This window comes from Spermophilus citellus, assembly GCF_964194105.1.
Source record: "Spermophilus citellus genome assembly, chromosome: 2".
NCBI classification, from domain to species: Eukaryota; Metazoa; Chordata; class Mammalia; order Rodentia; family Sciuridae; genus Spermophilus; species Spermophilus citellus.
The window spans coordinates 217,609,902-217,629,572 of NC_138183.1; the positions used below are offsets into that span (position 1 = coordinate 217,609,902).

Here is a 19,671-nt window from a genome sequence, read left to right on the forward strand (position 1 = left end):
AAGTCATTATGCATTTCTAATTAGAACAATATTTTAAACACTCTTCAGAGCTCCGTTCTTCCAAGTAGGTTTAATCAGGGGAGAGACACCTTGCCTAGGACTCCAAGTGTCTGATCTTATTGAATCCACTCTCACCCCTTACCAACACGTCAGTTCAATTATTGGCAGATTAGATTTTTCTTTGCACCCACCCCCCACCCCCTAGTCCTCAGGAGAAAAGGGAATAAATGATCAGCTCCCGACTGGTGCTCACCCGAGTGACCAGAGTGCAGCCGGGTGACCGCAGCCGCGCGCGGGGCGATCGCTGGACACCCCTCCCTCTTCCCGCGCCGCCTCCAGCTGGAGTGACAACGCGCCCTCTGGGCTCCGGAGCCGCGGAGCTGAACAATCCCAGGCAAGGCTAGCCTCACCGGTGACATCACTCTCGAAGATACTCCCAGCTCCTAGCTCCTGCCTTAGCTGGCGTCCGTCCGTTTGTCCGTCTCCATCAGTCGACCACTGGAGAGTGCTCATCGCTTCCTGGGGACGGAGCCGGGCACTGAGGAGCGACAGGACCCGGAGGAGGCAAGGCAGCAAGGGAAGGAGGACCCCGGCAGGCGACAACATGAAATTCAGCCCCGCGCACTACTTGCTGCCTCTCCTGCCAGCGCTGGTACTCAGCACCAGGTGAGTCCAGGAACGAGAGTGACCTGTGCCAAGGGGCGCTTCCTGTGCGTTGTAAGTCCTACTGCGTGTCACCAGAGAGGGTCAAAGGCACTTTAACAGTTTGCATCTCCCGCCTTAGAGAATTGCTGTAAGATTTGGTCTCAGACATCCTTCCAGGAGAACAGATACCCTTTCTAATTAACCCAGTCCCTTGGAGAAAGTCTCAGGATTGCTTCCAGCAGAGACCAAAAGCTTCTCTTCAGAGGGAAAGAAGGCATTTTTTTCCTCTATAGCTCTAGTAGCAGTGAACAGAAAACATGCGGTAATAGAACAAAATTAAGAAAGGAAAGAGAGAAACAAGAAGGGGATTGTCACAAGGCAGTGTCTTCACTGCTGGAGCTGTTGTAATGGTAAAAGAACTCACCATCCTGCTTCAGTGTGCCTGATTTTAAGATATAGAAAACCAGGGCAAACAGAAGGTGCTAGAAGATTTGAAGACTTGTGCAAAAGTTCTTGGACTAGTGAAATGGTCTGTTTGACTTCTTGGGCAGGCTTAGTGATAGGTGTTTTGTTTGGGCTGTCTTGTGCATAGGTCTAATTAAAGAGCACAGAAGGCAATTAAAAGTTAGAAAACATTCTCAGAGTGCTGATGCAGAGACCCAAGTCAGAAACAATTAAGCACTGTACTCCATCACTGGGCATAGATGAGACTTTAAGGCTTAGTACAGAGGAGCTATTTTTAGTGGAGATTTAAAATGCAGTGATTGAGAAGAGTTTTGTGACTTGCTAGTGTTGACCAAGTCCAAAGTTGGTGAGGGGCTTGCTTTCTTCTTCCACAAGCAAAACACAAGGGTGGACTGTTTCATTGCCCAGGACTGGGTCTTTATTCTGCATGTCCTCAGCATCATATTGGCAGAAACCACTCTGCCTTGGCTACTATAAAATAAAATAACACACAGAGGATGAGGCTTCTTTCAAATCTACATGAATAGAAACATTGTCTGACGGTGCATTTGATAGAAAATAAGAAAGGAATATAGAATTGCTTATAATTCTGAAGTGGAAAAAAAGATAAAGAAAGCTCATTACCACTTTAAAATGAAAATGGTAAAAAAATTTAATCCCATTCCTAATTTATACACCTTCTCCTTCTCAAAACTTTGTTTGTTATTTTGTTTGTGTGTGTGTGTGTGTGTGTGTGTGTGTATGTGTGTTGGAGCTGTTTCATTCAGCCCCATTAAGTGGATGGATTTAGTCTTTCCTTGCACACAAAGCCCAGGTGAATTTCTCAGACTAAAACACAATTTAAATTTTATTTTCCTTAAGGTTTGCTTGTCACTTTGGTTCGTAAGATGCACATGGTTTTAAAGAATACCACTTTACCTCTGAGTATTATCATAACTTGCTCCAAATGCAGAGAGACAATTTCAATATTTGTGTTTAGCTCTAAACAGATTATTATATATTACAGTGATTCTTTGAATTCTTGTCATTTACTCTTATGTTCTAGTTTAATAATTACTTGTGTAGTCTTCTAGAGAAAGGAAATTTCCAAAGTTTATGCACTTAAGTAGAAACCAGTCAACATATGCTTAAAATAGTAAACATTTAAGTGATGGAAACCCAGTGTACAGTGATTTTAAAGGGAGTAAGAATTTTCAAACTTCCAAAAGTATATTTGTATTTTAAAGATGTTATAATTTAAAAGACTGAGAAAGCTGTAAATTCTCATCTCCAAAGTTTTAGGGGTTAATAATATAACCACAAATAGCCATATTCTTTCTCTGATATTAAAGTGTTAATTTCTATAAAAACAAAGTTCTTTAATAAAAGTCAACACATTTATAACAAAAAAATTGAAAGTCATTTCTTGATCTCTTTAGATATAAAACTTCTGCCATATTGGTATGTATAAAATTGTGACAGGTCTTTAAATTTTTCAAAAAGAGAATACTAAGCTTGAAAAGACAAAAATTTCATAATCAATACCACATATTGTTAATGTGAATACACTGTAGGAATTTATTTTACTGGATATCCAGATTACCTTGTGATGGTGAACACATTTCCAAATTAATGTGGTACTATCAGTATGTCACTTTGCAAAAAACAGAATATGTTTTAAAGAAGTCTAACAGAAGGCCATTCTCATTGCAATATTTGACAGTTCTTAAAGGCATATGGATAATGTGCAGGTTAGAACCCAAACTGAACAGCTTTGTGGGAACAGTTGCATTAGTGAGGTTGAACTTACTGTCCTGCTGTGAAAAACTGTGCAGCTCAGTCATGGCCACCTGTGACAGTGAATTTTCAAGCCAAAGACTACTGTTAACTTTGTTTCTTAGTGAGTGGTCCTATATGTGAAGCAAATGGCATTTCACGTTCTTAGGCTGTGTAGAATGCCTTAGCAGGGTGGTAATTACTGTTGTTGTTGTTTTTTGTTTTTTTTTTCCCTATAACCTTTGGGTAACGTCACTTGTCTTTTAATGTCAACTTCCTTGTAAAGTGTGGGGAATATGCAGCTGAGACCCTTTTGCATAAAAAAAGTATTTCTTTTATCTCTTACTCTGAATATAGCTCCTCCATACTTTAGTATTTTCCCCCAATAAGTCTAAAGTTAGTTTCTATTGTAAACTAAAGCAAAAAGTTACTGAAAGAAATACTGCAGTTAAGAAAAGTCACTATTTGATAGTATTTGTGCTAAAGGAATGGAAACTCTAACACAATTCTGAATTTTAAATAGAAAATTTTGAACAGAGTTGTTTCTGTTTGCTCCTCCTCTTCCTCTCATGTGCTGTAGCAACTCTAGAATCTGAAGCACTAAAATCCCCAAATTTCATTGGAAAAAAAAATGTAATTATCCTCCAATTAGAGTTGCTTTTTGCTATGAGAAAGATAAATGTCACCGTCAACAGTAGCCAAGAATTTTTCTCTGTTTTTCTGGTAAATTCCATAGAGTCAAAAAGAGCTGTTTAATTTACTGGTATATTGTCTTTCTTGTTTGGAAAGTACACATAAATTCAAAATGTCAAGTTAATAATATGAATAATGTAGCTAATACAGAGACCCATTTAACCTGTGCACAAATAAATGTGGTCAAAGAAAGCAAACATACGTGTTGGTTTAATAGCTTCAGAGTAGAATGACTGTACTTTTTAAATAGCCTCATTCTGTAGAGGTATTAAATTGCTATTCCAAGGCAGGCAGTAATTCACTTCAGAAAGAAGTGTAGGTATTAAAAAGAATGGTAGGGTGAAAAATTCTTTAGAAGTTCTTGGTGAAAAGGGACTCATGGGGCACTGGAGAAGGTTTGTTCTTTAGTCTCCTGAATCTCTGTTCCTTTAGGCTGTGGCTATATTCTTTATGCCTCTGGATTGTTGAGTTTTAAATGACTTAATAGGGAGAAATGTAGCAGGGAGGAATGAAGGTCCACATACTTCTGGTGATTTTCCATTAAGGAAGAACTCTGAGCAGATGGTCGGTTATAGTCTTCCCAATAGGAGTCACCTTAGAGATCTCTCCTGGGCCCTCTGATTAGCACTCACACCACATGTTTGCTTGGAGTCTATGTTTAGATGATATTATATATTGAGAATGCCCCAGGCCCCTGTTTGTTCTGTGACTTATTCTAACCTCAGGATAAAGTTTAGAAAAGGACAAAGATAAAGATAACAGTAAACACAAAATCAGTACACACACTTACACACAATTATTTTTTGAGACAGCATCTTGCTATGGCTCCCAGGCCCAGCCTTGAACTCATGATACTGCAGCTTAGCCTCCCAATTAGCTGGGCTCACAGGTATGCTACGATGCATGTGAATTCACTCACAAATATTTTATATTTGATGTGGGAGGCAGTCTCACTCTAATTCCCCTGGAATAGTGTGAGGTAATTTGTTTTTTTTCCCCTAATTTTACACAGCGTGAGCTACACATGACCCTTTATGTGAAACCACCTAGGCTACCCTGATGAAATTCTTTGTGAAAAGTATTGGAATATCCTATTTAAATAAGTTAGAGAAATAATTTTCATAAGAGATTTGGAAAGAAAAGATATTACAACATATGAGGTTTCAATTCTATCCCTGAATTGTCTATTGTTGAAACAATTTATTTGGAGATTATCTTTGGGGATTAAATTCTTTCTATGACTAAATGGTAGCGACACCCAAAACATTTATGTGTTGGCTGTGCAATTGTCCCAAAATGAGTAAGTGGTTGAAGAGAACTTGACCTTCCAACCAGGAAGTAAACATCAGTGGAACCATTGAGGAGTTTGTGAAATGAAATTTTCTCACATGCATTTTGAGACACTTTGTGTGTGTGTGTGGGGGGGGTATGTGTGTTTGTGTGTGTGTTTCTGAGTGACTTCTAGAGGATTTGTTATGATTACTTGAACAAATGGGACTAAACCATTTAAGGAACCTGATTAAACAGACACTGTTCAAGATTTTGTTTTCTTCTCTGAGGAATTAAAAATAAAACTACCTGAACTTATCTTTATCCCTTCAGAGTTGTCTGTTAGGTTTTCATTATCATATAATGAGTGTGCTCACAATCAGTTAGTTATTGCTTGAGGCGTAAGGACAATGAAACAATAGATTAATATATATATATATATATATATATATATATATATATATATCCCTAGAACTAGTTATATACACAAAAAGATATCTATAGGAAAAAAATTTGATGAAAGACAATGTCAAAATTTTATGCAATGTTGTAAGTGTATATAGAGAAGAGAGTAAACAATGCCAATTTAAGGAGAATCAATAGTAACTTCTACTTTCTAAGGATGATGAGGTGAATAATATTTTGTAATCAATGTTAGTATCATACAACAATTGCTAGTTGTATGATATTATGGAAATTGCTTATCATCTATAATTGTGGTACCCATGTAGAAAACAGTATACCTCATGGAACTTACCTATTATGTCGCTTTAAAGACTGAATGAGGGGGCTGGGGATGTGGCTCAAGCGGTAGTGCGCTCGCCTGGCATGCGTGCGGCCCGGGTTCGATCCTCAGCACCACATACCAACAAAGATGTTGTGTCCGCAGAGAACTAAAAAAAAATTTTAAAAAATAAATTTTGAAAAGAATTTAGGCATGTTCAGTGGAACACAGTAAGTATTCAACAGAGTTAGTCTGTTCAGCTTTCACCATACTATTACTATTATTTTCAGGGTTTTTTTTTTCCAATCTCTGATGAATCTGGTCAAAAAAAAACAAAGGAAAACTTGATTGTAAATCAATTGAGTGACACAAAATTGAAAAGAATCACTGTCATGATCTAAAATAAAGAAAGAGAAGAAAAGCTGTAGAAGATGTAATAGGGTCATTTGGTAGCTCTGCTAGTCCTTCTCAGTAGTGTTTTAGTGATATTGTGCCTGAATAGTTGCGCTCTTTAATGAACATTGTGAAAATTAAAGATATTTAATTAATTAATTAGAATATGATTTAGTGCAAAAGTGTATGTTTAGCTACTCGTGTTCCTATTTTAAAATACAATTGCATTGACACTCTATGAATTATACTATGAAATCCAAGCCATGAGCAGAGGTGTGGATGAACAACTGAAAAATGGTGTTTCCTTATCACATTGGCAGAATGGAGATATTTTTTTCACTACATTTTATACTTGTTCATAGGTTTCACCATCTATTAGCATTCTCTAATATTTACAAAACTTAAAAAAAATATAGGAAGAATATCTGACTTCATGACATTTTTTTCTTCTATGGAAAACAATTTAAGAATCACTAATAGAGGAAAATACCAAATGTTACATGTCTAAACAATCATCATCTGAAAGGGTCCATATACTAAGACAATTTGGCAAATTGCCTTAGTGATATTCTAATTCAATTAGTTTGCTTATATAATAACCTTTTCAAAGTTAAGTCATGCAATGCTGATCATTCCATGAAAAATACATATTATTTCATATATATATATATATATATATATATATATATATATATATATTTGTGGATGTGTATTGACAATGACAAATGTCAGCTGAATAGACCATAAAACAAGGTATCATTTGTGGCTAAAGGGAAATAAAAGGTTAAGATCATGTTCATTTGGCATCCAAAGGAATGCACATGTTTATTAAAACTTCCAAGAACTTGTCTCCAGGATGATGGAAGGCAAAGAAATATTGAAAATAGACCATTCCTTTCAGACACAAGCTGAAGGTCAACAAGGTGATCAGTATGCTTTTGAAATGCCATCAAGAACACCAGGAGATGCCATTATACCATAGGTGGTGATTGCTTTGCAATTATGTCTGACTTCTTTGGTGTTGCTTTTGAGTGCTTTAATCTCCTCAAGTGTACTTTAAAGAGTCTACTTATTGTGAAACATGCTGTGAATACAAGGTTGTGTTCTATTCCAAAGACTTCCATTTTGGAAATGAGAAAACTGAGGCTGAGAGTGGTTGGGACTTATCCAAGGCCACAGAGGGAAGGCAAAACTAAAACCCAGAACTTTCCACAGGTTCTTTTATGTTCTATTATGTGACTGCTCTTTAGAATATATATCTTCTCTTATTAAGCAACGTGTGAGTTTTATTTTTTTTATTATTATTATTTTTTAGTTCTCGGCGGACACAACATCTTTGTTTGTATGTGGTGCTGAGGATCTAACCCGGGCCGCACGAATGCCAGGCGAGCGCGCTACCGCTTGAGCCACATCCCCAGCCCCAACGTGTGAATTTTAATATCTCCAGTGTATCTACAACTATTCTAGTTATTGTGACATAGAAAGCAGTCTTAAAACAAATTCCCTGACTGCATGACATCATGATAGAACAACACACTATCGACAAAGGACATGAGAGAATGAAAAAGCAAACACCATTTGTCACCCTGTTTTCAGGTGATTTTTGAAGAGTGAGCTGGACTAAAAGAAAAAAAAATATATATATATATATAGGTCATTTTTAAAACCCAAGGCAGAGTCATTAATGAGTTCTCACCATTGCACACAATTTACCTCTCAAAGGACACACTAAAATGGTTTGTATTGACCTTTCAGGTCTATTGTGGGGTGATATTTTTAGTGCCTTTGAGATGGAGTCAATGAAACTCTTTCTTGTAAGTATAGTTCCAAGGTACTTGCTCATATTTTTCTCACATGTTAGATATATCCTAAAACTCTACATGTTGTTCAATGGGCAGTTACTTACTTTCTTGAAAAAAATGACTTACTAAATATGTTCATAGTTAGCATTAATGTAAGATTATGGTACATTTGCTTGGTTTGTATTTCTTCTATATAGTTTCTTCCATAACTATAACAACTTTAGGGTCAAGTCTCTGAAAATATCCTCCACCCAGCTCATACCACAATTTTTTTTTTCCTTTAGATAGGTTGCTTAAACCTGATAATACTTAAATTTTTCTTCTAGCAAATGGAAACCAATAATATGTATAATTTAGGATGAATAGGATTGAAAAAAATATGTATTTTCATATGTGGCACATAGCTGTACCTTGAAGCCACTCAGTAAATCCTAAGTCACTTTACCTATCATTATACATTGTAACCTTACAATTTAGTGTGTTGATTTTCTATAGGATACCGCAAGCAATCCATATGCAATTTAATAATTTGTTTAAAAATCAAGAAAAATATATTGCTTTAGTTATTTTCAACATTCTAGACTATTATATACCAAATTATAAAACCGGGGTTTATTTTTATTAGTATTCTTCTTGAGTTGGGAGCAGTGAATGTGTTTCAAGCTATGGCAAAACACATTTTAGAGAGTCCTTAAAAAGAAAATGCAGTGCCCTAAATTCTAATGCTTGTTTATAAATAAGTAAGTAAAGGTTATAGGCATTGACCTCTCATCTTCAGTCTCCTTTTTCATTTTTCCTTTTCTTGCTTAGGAAACACTGGGATTAAAGGTGTGGCATGAATTTCTGCCCTTCCAAACTAGTCCTTGCAGCTGAACTAAGACATTAGTAAAGGTTAATACAGGTTCGTTTCATGTCTGCTATGGAGGATATGACTTTCCTTGACTTATTCCTAGCCTCAAGAGATTATGAGAGTTTCAAAATTTTTTACCTTTCAACCTCTGATTCAAAACCTGCTCATATCATCTAGACACACTTACTCTTAAATATGTGTTTAGTGGTTTAGAAGGTAGAAAAGGAGGTTGAATATCTCCAGAGATGTTTGCCCTGTCTCATGCAGTTACATCCTAATATTATGAAATCAGAGACTTAGAATTACATGAATTTAGAATAGTCAATTAACATCTCTTTACCACATTTTCCTGCTCAGTGAAAAGGTGATAACAGTGCCTTGGTCATAAATTTGTTAAGAGGATTAATTAAGCTAATGTATATAGAGAATAATGTCCAGCTTGGGGAACTGCAATTCAATATATTGCCATTCTTATATTATGCGATTAAAGGGACTAGACATGTTTTAGCCTCCTAGAGTGAATTTGCACTTTAGAAAAAGTGATCCTAATGACAACTCCTCTCACACACCATAAGCAAGTCAGAATTTTTCCAGACGAGATTTTGGGGCTTATTCTTATCCTTCCTTATTATAGACGAAAGAAAGAAAAAACAAACTAAAAAAAAGAAAATAATGCTTTCCTTCAAGTTCATGCAGGCCATTTGCAATCAATATGGAAAGCAATTCACTAACATTCAAACCAATCCTAGTTAGGAACATTAATCAAAAAAAAAAATCTATAATATCCTTAATAAAAAATAAAAAGTGAACATGAGCATTTGCAAGAGTTCTGAAAACTCCAAATTGTTTTGACAGTATGATAAAAAATAAAATAGCTATTAAAATTGTCTCCTCATAATATGACTTTAATGCCTCCAAAAAAGGTTTAGTACTCTAGTTTGCAAAATATGTCAAAAACAAAGGAATCCGCCTTAAACTAGGAAAGCATAAAAACTGAGAAATCTGACAGATTGAGGGTCCTGGACTCTTAAAATTAAGTGGTCCCACAATGGAGTAAGTTTGGTAATGACCACTACAGAGGGATCCAAAAGAGGGGCTGGAATGGAAGGAAGAAAAGGGAAGTGTAGCACACTGGAGCTCTTTGACTGTCATATGCATAGCAAGAGATGGTAAGAATGAAGAGTAAAGTTCCCATCAGCTGCCTGCCTGCTCTATGTTCTTTTATAATTTCCTTTAACGCTTGTAGTCATTGCTGATCTTCACAGTAAACTAAGCATTTAGAACTGGATAGCAAAATAGGAAGAATATCTGAATTACAAAAAGAACCAAAAAAAAAAAAAGCATGAAAAATTAAAGTGACATGTTGGCAAGAAGCAGAAGTGGTTGAAGAAACTCCATATTGTTGAGAACATGTAGGTTTTCCCTTGAGATATGAGCTCATTTAACAAATAAGAAGTTCACCCCCAAATGGGGTAAATCATTCTTTTCCTGAAAAACTACCATTAAGAATGATGCTGAAATATATTGAATCATTTTTGCATATCCCATATGTATCTTTATTTCAGTTGGTCGTTTTATAGAACTGTAACTTACGTATCCCTGGATATGTGCTAGCTGTTTACCTTCTGTTACTTAAACCTTGTGTCTTAGCTTCACATTATATTTATACATGTTTTATAAAATAGGGAGAGCTGAGTTGTGAACACATTAAATGACTAGCCCATATTCCTTCAGCTAGAAAGTGAACAGATATCAGGCCATCGTTTTGGGAATTGCTTTGTGAATTAAATGATAGTGTTGCCTATACAATTTAATCTATTCATTAAAGCACACAGAAAAGAAAAACTACATATAAGGATGCTGACTCCAAATGGTGTTGGCAAATAACAACTTGCCATGAGATGGTATATGCTACATTAAAATTATTCTTAAAATAAATCAGCCAAAGAAATTCATTAGTTTGAACAGCAGCCAAGTTGAAGCTTTTAATATAAATACAAAAGTTTGCCAGCTAATTTAATCATTCCTGTATAGAAAACATATATGTCCACAGGTGAGTGTTTCTCAAAATATACTCCTCAGTGTACCTCAATAAGAATCTCCTGGAGTGCTTCTTATAAAGGCAGTTTCCAGTTTCTATGCTAGGTGGATAAGATTTGATTCTCTGAGAAAGAAGGCAGTTAATTTTTAATCTTAATGTGGAACTAGGGTACATCTAACAGCTTGGAAACCACTGCTCTAATATTTGAGAACTGTGGAGTTTGAACACCTCTTTGGCATGTACTCAACAGAAAATATTGCCTCTGAAGTCCAAAGGACAGGAATTCGGTGTTGTTTTGACAATGTATAAATATATTTAATAAGTCATCCACCAGGTTGTGTTTGTGAGCCAAGTTACATGAAAATTATTCTCTGCCTTATAGACATTTCTGCAGAGGGCTGAGAAAATAGTCAAACAAATTGAATGATAGCAAATATTCAAATAATTTAAGTGATATATAACGGTGAGCATGGATTCACCCTTGGATATATTCCATTTAAAAAGTATATGAGAGTAAAGGGGAATCTCTGAGGTGCACCTAGAAGAATGGATACTTGATTGTGCCACTTCCCTGGCTTTCGTCACTTCAGTTTACATAAACGGTAGGCAGTAAAACCAGGCCTTACCCATGATGCCATAGAAATGCTTGTTGTCTTCTAGTAGAGGCAGAAGGTCTGAATATTCAGACAAAGTGTAAGCAATATTTAGCCTGGTGAAAATAAAGGTTTGATCAACTCCCTATGACCTAGTGGTGATCAGTTTTTCATGATGTGGAAAAAAATTGGGAATGATTCATTTTCTGTGTTAAGTATAAAGTGCATCTATGCTACCCATATTTTCTTACTGTTCTTCTCTGTAGAATCAGTTATGTCTCTTGGAATTAAAAAGGAAAGTTTTACTTTTGTTTACTGACACTTCCACTTTCACTGGAGTGAGATTATTTGCCCAAAGTTATAAACTGATACATGGTAGAGCCAGTCTAAGTTCAGACCACAAACAGCGCTCGGGCTCTTGCTTGGAATCAATATCCTACAGCACCGCCTAGTGTGTAAAGTCAAGTACTGAAATTAATTTGTATTGATTTCTTTTGCAGGGGGGTGGATTTCTGGTTTAATGTGAATATTCTTCTTAAAGGAATGGGTAGCTGAAAATGTTACATGCAGTGAAAGAACAAAAGCAAAATGCAGCATCTTCTCAGATGCCCTCTAATATCTCAACTAAAGATGACAGAAGATTCTTTCCTTAAAGTTGTAAATTGCCTATTTTGTTTTATTGTGAAAGAAACGTAATCTTAGTCCCATAAAGAATTGTCTTTCTGTGTGTAAGGTGTATTAAAATATGCCATGAATTTCAAAATTCTATTGCCTGGCTCCAGATGTCCTGCAAGTGTAAACTGTGGGGCTTAGGAACAAGTGTGTAGGAATCATGTAGATCTTTGTTCAACCTAATTGAAGTATCTTAAACTTTAATTTTGAAAATAAAATTTTAACAGTAGCTATAGGTTATTGTGTGTGTGTGTGTGTGTGTGTGTGTAATGATTCTACAATGAATTTCTCTAGGTTTTATTAAACTTAATGCTTTTCAGAACCTCATGAATGTACCTTATAGATTAAGATGTTAGAAATTAGAGAAGTTAATAAACCTAAGGTCATAATAATAATAAAGAATAGAGATAGAATTTGATCCCATGATTTAATAGGCATTAGCCTGAAGGTCAGAAATCTGAGTCAATAAAGGTTACCATAAAAGTTTGTGATGTCTAGGGATTTGGGAAGTAATTCAGGAAGTAAAGGACCTGTTGGAAACCACATGAAAATCGGCAGGGAAGAGGACTTGAGTCATAGATACTCATGGATGCATGAGCTGAGTTGGAGCTCAGAATGCAGTAGCATAAGCTCCCTGTTTGCAAGCTGACTCTCAAGGCATCCCATTTGGGAAGAATATCATCTTTTTTTTTACAGATGTGAAAAGCAACAGACACTTCATCTGAACATAGTCTGTCTTGAATACAAAATAACAATAATAAATAGCAGCCAGTTATTTGTTAGGAAATTTTAGTGCTATTTTACTGGAACTGCACTTCCACTAATAATCAGAAGATGGCACTGTGAAGTACTACAGTCATATCTATTCTAGTTAATCCACCTATAGAACATGCTCATTCCAAAAATGATTTAAAAGGAAAGGTTGATCTCACATCAAAGTTATTGCAGTACAGGTATATATGTGTGCACAGTATATATAATATGTATACATATAAGTTACATATAAATTAATACAATTTTAATAAATATATATTATACATAGATATTTTCCAGTTTTCTGAGAACTTGTTATTGACAATATGTTTTGTTTAGCAACACACTACTTGTAATTAACTGAATTCTGTGAATTATTACAATGTTTCTTATATGCTGGCCTTCCCAAAGAGAAATCAAACATGAAAATTTAATAATGTAGCCATTTCCCCCCCACAAACACTTTTACACAAGAAACTACATTATAACTTCTATGGTACAAAGACAGTTTTACCATCTTAAATACAATATAACTTCTCCAATCAAGTGTATATATAAACATGTATATAGCCATGTATGTTGTCCTGGTATGGAGGCTTAATTAAGATTTTTCAGCTTCATTAGTTGTTAAATGATATACATTCAGTATAAACTGTTCTTTAATACACATATGCTCATTCATGGTGACTACTTGTACAATTAATCTGTTTCTCAGTTTCAATACAGTATTCTTATAGATACTCAATGCATTTTATTATAAACCAGTCTTTGCCCTGTCATAGACTAATGGAAGTGTTCTGATCTAAAGTGTTAAGATCACAGGTTGAGCTATCATGTTCATTAGGTCAATGTATTAAGTGCATTTTTGACCTAGGATATTTTCAACTTAGAATGATATATCAGGACATAACCTTATTGGTAGTCAAGGAGTATTTGTGTATGTGTGTACACTGTGTGTGTGTGTGTGTGTGTGTGTGTGTGTGTGAACTATGTTTAATGATTGTTGATATACAACTGTGTACATTAATATTGCATACATAATTCAACCTAAGAGTTAATTTTCGATGCTAATTCTAGAGGAAAATGTTTGTGAGAGCTCCTAAATGTATTGTGTTGCAAACTAAAAATAAATAAATAAATAAATGCCCAGGGGCTGGATGTTTCTACTGGGTTACTGAAGGATATGCATGCATTTTTGGTCACAAGCTGAGAAAAGTACATATTGATGGTGGTGGAGTATTGGTAGTATAAATCTTAAGAACATTCTCAGAATTCTATCATTTCATGTATTGTTGGGCCTTTAATTTCTACTCCAATTTATGAATTAAGATAAGGAAGTTCTTATGTCATAGGCTGCCAGATTACCAGAAGTGATCTAATTGCCTTACAATACAACCAAGGGGGGAAATAGAACAATACTCACATTACACATTTTGTTGCTGATCCAGCCACAATCTTTCATAAAAACTGAGAAACACTCCTTAAAATCTTGAGCTTCCCTAATCAATGTGAAACTTCCTGGAAAAACTATGAATAGCTCATGATGGTAGTTTTCATTTCAAATGTCTAAATTGTTCTTTTCCAAAAAAGTATGAATGTTCAAAAATTACAATAATTTTGTGCTGTTATGTGGTGGTAATACTTTACTCAGAGTTCATATTAATTTACATATAAAAATATAGCTTCACTTACCAAAATGGGACTTTTTGGTTATGTTTTCTCCCATATGACATAACTTTACTTTTGTTCTATTTTTCTTTTATTATTATTATCATTTTTAAGGTAAATAAAGGATGATGATTGTTTTGCCATCTGAGCTATTAACATGATTTTCTCTCAGTTAATGGAGACCTACTTACCATGAACTTCTTTTAAAGTTAAAAAAAATATTTTTGACATACTAATCATCAAAAATTAAGCAATTTTCATCTACCTTGAGAGTCACAAAAAATTTTGATCATTATCTCATCCATAAAAAATCTTTACATAGAAGAAAATTTAGTAGTCATAAGATGGTTAGCCTTCATTCTTTAGTAATCATTGGTAAAGTTTTACTTTATTTTTATCAGTGCAGCAATTAAAAACAACAAAGAAATGAGATTTTTTTTTAATGAGCCAAGACTTATATCCCAAAGGATTATCAGATATTGGGACAATATAAATTTATCAATAGCCACTTTGAAATTGTATTGCTGCTTTTTTAATAAAGGGTAAAGATTATTTATTTTAGTATGCTCAGGATCAATACAGGACCCATATCATTTTGCCTGTGACTCATTTATGCCCCTCATTCCTTGTAGCTATACTGTTTTAAGGCCAGGACTTAGGTCCTAGACTGATTCTAAAGCCTAGAATATACAATGGAAGAGCAGTCAACTCATTCCATTAGTACCAAGCAAAGGTTAAGTTCTGGCAGAAATAAGTGAATTGCTCTTTTAGGAAATAATCAGCCTTTGTCTCCCTATGACCTTTCAGAGACTGGAGGCAGACAATATTTATCTCAAAGAAGCGATGAAAAAAACGATAGGATGGAAAAATAGGAGTTGCCAAACCGAATGCTAAGTGGAGGAGCAAGTGAGACCAGAATTGATCTAGTGTTTTGATGTTAGCAATGTAGACAGGATTCCCTGGCTATGTTTAATAATAATCTCATCTAGCTAGGGAACAAAAGCATACCTATGGAAAACAGAATGATTTAAACATGAGTGGTGAGCACAGTGACCATCAATAAACATGTTTTATATCACTGTTACTGAACAGCGATCTGAATTGGCAGCAGAGAAATCCTCCACTGAGTGTTGAGTGACTTCTTTTTTCATTTTTAAACAACAAAATGACATATAAGACAAATTGGAACACACACACACACACACACACACACACACACACACACACACACACGAAAGAGAGAGAGAGAATATGAAAGAGTTCTTAATTCCTTGTCCATGGTGAAACTAATAATAGAATGAGAAGAATAATATATTTATTTGTTTTGCATTATTATAACAAAATGCCTGACACTAGGTGACTTCCTAAAGAAAAAAAAAAGTATTTAGTTCATAGTTTTGGAAGCTGGAAGTTTAAGATTGGGCAGGACCATACTCAATCAAAGAGAAAGATCACATCACAAACCAGGAATCCAGAGAGAAGGGGAAAGGCACAACTTACTCCTTTTATAAGAATTCTCTTGCTGGAGATGTGATTCAGTAAGAGAGCACTTTCCTATCATATGCAAGGTCCTGTGTTCAAGGAGAGAGTACAGTGTGCTATCACAGAAGTACCTGAAGTTTTTTTATGGGTTCAGAACTTAAAAGGTTTTCAGTTATTTTTTGTTGTTGTTGTTGTTGTTGTTGTTGTTGTTTGTTTGTTTGTTTTTGCTTGTGAAAATAAATTCTAGCCAGAGAATAACAATGTGTAAAAGCAGTAAAATAAAATAATAATAGTGTGTGGCTGATATGTAGGAAAAAAACAACAGACAACTTCTCAGGGTGGGTTTGGGGTGGGCTCACATCTGGGATGCATTTGGTGCTCCTGAGTTACCTGGGGACTAGGTGAAGCTCGTTTCTGGCAGGGACCACTTCCTTTTTCAACTCCTTTGTCCTAACATGTCATTCTCTCACGTTCTTTAGAAAGTGCTCATTCATCTCCTGCATATCAAATTTCCAAAGGAAACTTTCACCTTAGAAGACAGACCTGAGGCAGAGACTAGTTCACCCAGCTTTGAATCCCAACGTTCCACATCACTAATTATGTGATTTTGAAGGACTGTGGAAAATTACTTAATGTGAGATTTTCCTCTAGCTGATTTGTAAAAATAATGAGGTGGAGATTAATAGAAAATATTTTTATAAAGGTGGAAACTTATACTTACTTGGTATATGCTACTATCATTTACCATTGAATGACAAACATGATGTTAAATGCAAAAAAAAAAAAATATGGGATAGGTCTTCCATGAAAATAAAATGCAAACAGGTTTAGCACATACAAATTATGTGACCATTAAATGTAGAAAACATTATTTGATAAAATATATATTCCAATACCCTCTGTTGACATTTATTTTTCAGATTTGAGATTTCTTGTTACCTTATATATTACTTTACTCTGTTAATTATTCTTGATACAAAATAGTATTTTTTTCATTATCATATATTCTGTTTTATGTTGAAATGTAACATGAAATCTTGTTTGAAAACAGCAGTTACCTAAGCAATTTTTACTAAAGTTTAAGAATACTATACATGAATATTATATTTCAGATAAAATCTTTACCATTTTTTTCATTTTTGTATCATTTTATCTGTCTAAACAATGACTCCAAAAATATGAACAACTTTAAAGAGATCATAAATCATATTACTTGTTTGGGGTTTAATTTTTTTTTTATATGATAGCCATAATTTATTTTCTTGGAAATCCATTTAAGAATGTTGAATTTATCAAAAGGCTTAAGTAACTAAATGAGAATTTTATCTCAACATAATGAAGAATATCTCTGTTGCCACCCAGTGTCATTTTCTTATTGTGTCTGGAGAAAGAAAAAAAAATCTTTATGTGTCCAATGTGTATGTATATAAGAGTCTCTTTTTAATGATGTAGAAGTTCTGCATTTGTATCACTGAGAAAATAACTTTCCTCCTGTAAAATAACAATTTCCTTGCCATTTGATTTCTGAAATGACACATTCCAGGAATTGTTTCCAAATGTGAGATGCTTACATGCTCCCTGAACACTTTGTATCCATTAAAGCTCCTCTGACTTGGGAAATAAAATGCAAATGTTGTAGAGGAAATGATTCTTTGAGATGAAGGGAGAGAACCTTTTCCTTTTACACCTTATTCATAAATAAATAAAATAGTTCTTATTAAATTAAGATAGAGAAAAATTAGACATTACTTATGTGTTAGATATTACCTCATTTAATTAGTATGTTAGGTAATTTAACTTGGTATGAAGCTTATATGAGTTAAGAGAATCATTTCTCCTAGTCAACTAGTTAATGGTAAAATCAGAATTTAAGTGCAGAGCTGTATAAAACTAAAACGTGACTTTTTTTTATCACTACAGCTATACTTGTATAAAACTCTGAATTATTCAGAAGAAAGATCTGAAATGCTTGTTTTCTCCTTGTAGCATTGTATAATTACAGTTTGGGTTAGCACAAAATAAGTAGATATCTAGGGCTGGGGATGTGGCTCAAGCGGTAGCGCGCTTGCCTGGCATGCGTGCGGCCCGGGTTCGATCCTCAGCACCACATACCAACAAAGATGTTGTGTCCGCCGAGAACTAAAAAATAAATATTAAAAATTCTCTCTCTCTCTCTCTCTCTCTCTCTCTCTCTCTCTCTCTCTCTCTCCTCTCTCACTCTCTCTTTAAAAAAAAAATAAGTAGATATCTAAAGATATCCTTCTATACCTATTCACTGAAAAATGTTTCCTTTCCCTTTGAAAAAATGTAAAAGAAACTGCTTAGAGTTATTAATGACAATGCTTATATGTTGATGTTGATAACTGAAACACTGGAAGATGAATGTGGGTTTTATGCACATTTATTAGGGTCATTTTCTCCTTGGTCTTTATATTTTTTGTTTCTAGTATACAAGTATTTAATAGAGAATGTTTTCATAAATTAATTTTCTCTCCCAGACTGTTCTCATTTCTGAGGTCCTCCTTCATATATTGACTATAGTTGTTTATCACACCATTAAGATCATATTTAAAGACTGTTTATGTTCTGTATCGTAAATGTCCTTGGAAGCACATATGTTGATCCTCAGCTGATAGTGTTGTGGGGAGATGCCCTTTCTGTCTCCGCTACTAGACGCAATGAGGGGAGCAGTTTTGCTCTACCACCCACACCCCAACATGATGCTCTACTTTGGCATGTGCTCAAACTGATGGGGGCAACTGACCATGAACTGAAACTTCTGAAAACATGAACCCAAATAAATATTTTCTCCTTTTAAATCATTTTGTTTCTGTCACTTTTTGTCACAGAAGTGACTGACACAAAGCTTGTTCAGATTACTACTCAAACAATCCTCAAACATAATTTATTTGAATGAGTTTTGAGTTTGATAGAGTCTTGCACTTTGAAAAATAGAATCTGTCATTTAGAAAGATCCAGGAACTTAATGTCAGTTTAAGGAAAAAGACAAAGTTTTCAATAAAAGATTTTTTTCTTTGAAGTTTGATTGTTTTATATATTCATAATGTTTTGTGCTCAATTCCTTGAAGAAAAATGACAAAAGAAGTATTAATTTTCCATAATTGTGATTGGATAGTGAACATATTAGAATAGACACACTATTTCTCCCTCTAAAACTGTCTCTGTGAAAAGTATCTGCAAAGAAGTTTTCACATTAATTTCAGACAGAGTGAGGCAGTTCTGCACATGTCCTAAAATGTTCTCTCTTCTCACATCTTGATTTCCTTGGAAAGGTCATTTATTTATTGTCTGTTACATGAAGGCTGTCTCTCAGCTTTTAGCAGAACCCTGGCTTCTCAAAGTGAATAAATTCTAGTCACTATGCACTTTCTAAAATACATACAGAACAAAAAAGAGCACTTCATTTTTTTTCAAAACATTTTCTGGCTTATCTTTTAATTTGTGAGTGTATCTAATTATTAGAAATGTTTCAGTTCAGACAATCTATAAACATGTAGTAATTAACACAGGACTGGAACTATCTTCACTCTGCTGACACAATATAACAACAACAGCAACTATTAGTGTCATGTACTGTCACAAACTAATGCTTTAGTTTCATTGGCTTCCTTAGCTTATTATCTGATTTCAAAAACTATATAGTTATTTGGTAAAATCCCTAGTATCAGCAATTTTTAATTTTGGAGAATTGGAGGAGGAGGATTGTGGGATCAATGTCTATGACCTAAAGGAAGGGTTTGGAAATAGAAGCCATAATAGAAAGATGAATAAAAGGAAATTGATGCACATGAATGCATTTGTACATAGTTTTGAAGTATTCTCTACAATAGAAATCAAAGAAAATA

At 34.6% G+C, this 19,671-nt stretch overlaps 1 protein-coding gene across 2 annotated transcripts in view; it reads left to right on the top strand.

Moving 5' to 3' along the window:
- Positions 1–357: 357 nt before the first annotated feature.
- Positions 358–19,671, top strand: part of LUZP2 (leucine zipper protein 2) — a 516,945-nt gene continuing 497,631 nt past the window's right edge. For both annotated transcript variants that reach the window (XM_081279800.1, XM_081279801.1), the window contains exon 1: positions 358–666. In XM_081279800.1, coding sequence (XP_081135926.1) covers positions 605–666 — 62 coding nt within the window. In that variant the 5' untranslated portion in view covers positions 358–604. The remainder of the gene's footprint in view (positions 667–19,671) is intronic.